This window comes from Oryzias melastigma, linkage group LG6 (assembly GCF_002922805.2).
Source record: "Oryzias melastigma strain HK-1 linkage group LG6, ASM292280v2, whole genome shotgun sequence".
In the NCBI taxonomy this organism is placed as follows: Eukaryota; Metazoa; Chordata; class Actinopteri; order Beloniformes; family Adrianichthyidae; genus Oryzias; species Oryzias melastigma.
This window is the reverse complement of record NC_050517.1, coordinates 31,609,837-31,613,423: the sequence shown is the minus strand read 5'-3', so window position 1 is coordinate 31,613,423 and position 3,587 is coordinate 31,609,837. Positions and strand designations below refer to the sequence as shown.

General features: G+C 36.4%; 2 protein-coding genes across 2 annotated transcripts in view; one reads left to right on the top strand and one right to left on the bottom strand.

Moving 5' to 3' along the window:
* The window catches only part of si:dkey-246g23.2 (solute carrier family 66 member 2), a 271,509-nt gene that overhangs the window by 214,714 nt on the left and 53,208 nt on the right, over positions 1–3,587 (bottom strand). The window lies entirely within an intron of this gene.
* abi2b (abl-interactor 2b) overlaps positions 1–3,587 on the top strand; it is a gene marked incomplete in the record, with an annotated part of 16,646 nt that overhangs the window by 9,833 nt on the left and 3,226 nt on the right. The window contains 1 exon segment of the mRNA XM_024281676.2: positions 2,410–2,574. Within this exon segment, the coding sequence (XP_024137444.1) occupies positions 2,410–2,574 (165 nt within the window).

Genomic DNA, 3,587 nt, shown 5'->3' with positions numbered 1-3,587 from the left:
AACACAGCCCCCCCTGGTTCTGGTCCCGCTCCTTATGGCAACCCGGCACAAGGTGAGTGGGAGAAGCCCACCCCCTCCATCCCGAGACACCTGCCCCCACCTGCTTTGTGTTTTCGCTCTCATCATCATCCTCTCTCAGATGAAGAAATGTGGTTTGTTCTTTAAATAAGTGCAATACAACAAACAAACAAACAAACATGCAGCTTATAGGAAGTAAACAAACGACCGAACTGTTATTTTGGACCAGTAATGCAAATGTTATAATCAGACCTCCATTAACATCTCCAGCTTTTCATTTAACTCATCAATAAAAAGTAGTTTTTAAGGTGGAATTACTAAATTAATTAAATCTTTAATTTAATCTTATTGGTGTTGAGAAACATCCCTTTTTCTTTCCTGCACTTATGTCAAAGTACGTCACTATAAAGTTGAGGCTTGGTCACACAAATAATCTGATGAATAAATTTACCAAATTTTCAGTGAAATATGTAATATGTAATCCGATTACATACTACTTGAATCCTCTTTCAAATGTCTACTATGTAATGTGATTACAAACTACCGAAATTCTCCATTACATGTTAATCTGATTACATGCTTTCTTAATCCATATCCCGTGTAGTTTATGTTGAGGCTACAAACTTCTAAAATCCTCCTTCATAAATGTAATCTGTAATCAGACTAATTTCTTAGTCACATATGTAGTCTTTAATCAGATTACAGCTACATCCATAATCACATGTGAAGTCTTTGATCGGAGTAAAATCTTCTGAAATTCTCATTTACATCCCTATGATGTATTTTGTAATCAGATTACAAACCGCCAAAATAGAAAATCAAATATCATCTAAAATCATATTACAAACTACTGGAATCACTAGGTATTTGTGAAGTATATAATATGCAATCCGTTTACATACTACCTGAATCATCTGTCACGTATGTATTATCTAATCAGACTAATTTAATAGTAGCAAATGTAATCTGTAATCAGATTACATGCTCTCAACATCCATAATAACATCTATAGTCGTTATCATTTAGCAAATGATTGAAATCAACAGGTATTAGGTCAGTATATGATGTGTAATCAGATTAAAAACTAATTAAATACATATCACATGTGCAGTCTTTGATCAGTTTACAAACTTCTGAAATCCTCTTTCATATATGTAATCTGATTACAGATTACGTACTACATAAATTCGGTGCCACATACAGTATGTATTCTGTAATCAGATTACACCTACATCCATAACCATGAAGTATTTGATCAGATTACAAACTTCTGAAATCCTCATTCACATATATATATTGTGTAATACATAATCAGATTACAAACTGCCAAAATAAAGTCACATAATTTTTTAATTATATTACAAACTAATGAGATTAATAGATATTTGGACCGTGTATAATTTGTAATCAGATTACATTCTACCTAAATCATAGTCACATATGTAATCTGTAACCAGACTAATTAATCAGACTTATTTCCTAGTCACACATGTAATCTGTAATTGGATTGTATCTATTATCACGTGAAGTCTTTGATCAGATTACAAACTGCCAAAATACAGTCACATAAAATGTGTTATCAGAGTACAAACTAATGAGATCCATAGGTGTTTGGGCATTATATGAAATGTATTCAGATTACACTCATCCTAAATCCATAATTGCGTGTGTAGTCTTTGATCAGATTACAAAATTCTGAAATGCTTAATAACACATGTATTCAAATTACAAACTACCTAAACCCTTACCCAAATCCATAGTTTCATGTGCAATCTGTGATCACATTACAAGACAATTTAATTTCTTTGTTGCATATAATGTGAGATGTAATCAGATTACAAACAACCAGATCCCAAACTACATTTTTGATCTATATTTAGGTTACAAACTACCTAAATCCAAAGGTTTTTGGAGAATATGTAATCTGTAATCTTGTAGTTAGTTGTAGTTTGTAATCTAGCTGTTATTTATTGTTTTTTTTAAGTTCAAGTTTAGATTCAACAAATTAAAAATCTGCAGTAAAATAAAGATCTAAGGGTTGAGTGTGCCCCTGAATCTGAATAAACTATGGATTGATTGGAGTCAGATGGATTGGTTTTAAACGAAGTTTGACATGTGGAATAAAGTAGTTTTTAAGGCAGTTTATTTGTCTTTAAGCATTTCTGCACCACCTTCATCAGAGTTCACCTTCCCGATCTTCATCTCCGTCAGCGTATCATCATCTTCCTCGATCTGCTGCTTCCTCCTGTCCAGAAGCATGATCCGTGACGTCGTCCTTTTCTTTTCTGTGAAGTTTTTTTTTTGCTGCGTTTTGTTTCACCTCATGAACATGTGATGCTGCAGCTTCAGTCTGGTGACTCTCTGCTGCCCCCTGCTGTCCTCTCCTCGCAGGCGCTCCTCAGTTCTACAGCATGAACCGCCCGCTCCAGCAGCCCCAGAACCAGCAGGTGGGGGGTTCCCTGCCGTACCGCCGGCCGTCCTCCGTCACCGGGCAACCCAACCCGGCCCACAACCCCACCCAGCTCAACGGGGGGCCCCACTACACCCAGAACCAAGGTACATCTGAGCCTGTGCAGTAAAAACAACCCCTAAATAGCAATAATATTTTCAAAATAAAAGTCCATTTAATGATAAATGTTTATTACGTTTATTGATTAAATCTGGAAAAAAAGAGATTCCAGATATAAATAAATAAATAAAACTAACTTAACTTATATTAGGCTTGTTTTTATTTCTTAAACTCCAGACAAATGCCTATTTTTTTCAATTAAAAAATAATAAATTGTTTTAATCAGCTTGTAAAACATCCAGGTTCTTTCTAATCTTTTTATTTTTCATAATTGAACTTCACTTCGCTAGCGCCATCTGCTGTCTTTTCTTTACAATTTTTCAAGCTTTTATTTTTATGATTTCTTTTTTGTTCTGACCAAATTATAAAAGTCAAACTGACATAAAAGTAATCATAATGATTTATTTCTATGACCTTAAATCATCCTGATGTCTGGATTATTGTTCTTTTAACTCTCTTTTTCTTTCTCCTCTCGTCCGACATCTGTCCTTCTCTTCTTTAAACCATTTTATTTGTTCCCGCCGTTCTCCTCGTGGCGCTTCTGTCTGTGCTCTGACGCCGTGCGGTGATAGCCGGCCCACACGCGCCCCCTCCCCCCTCCATGCAGATCACCCCTCAGCTGCCCCTCATGGGCTTTGTGGCCCGAGTTCAGGAGACTAGTAAGTGGCTTTTAGCTCCTCGCTGCCTCAGCATGACCGCCGCCCGCTTTCACCCCCACCCCTCCACACTGAGATTAGCCACCAGCTGGAAGTTGCTGCCTTTGGCTTTTTTTTTAAATTGGTCTTTAAAAAAATATTGAAAATTTCAAAATAAAATCATCTGAAGGCTATACAAAAAGAATCCAGATTCAAGTTTCACTTTTCTTCCTTTGCAGCAGCTGTTGGCTCTTCTTTAAGGTCGAAAACATGTGAGCAGCGTTTTTAATGCACATCTGCATAGTGCTGTCCGTAGTGCACGTTTCCATAATCCAAACCTCTATCTGAACCCCGCATGAACCATT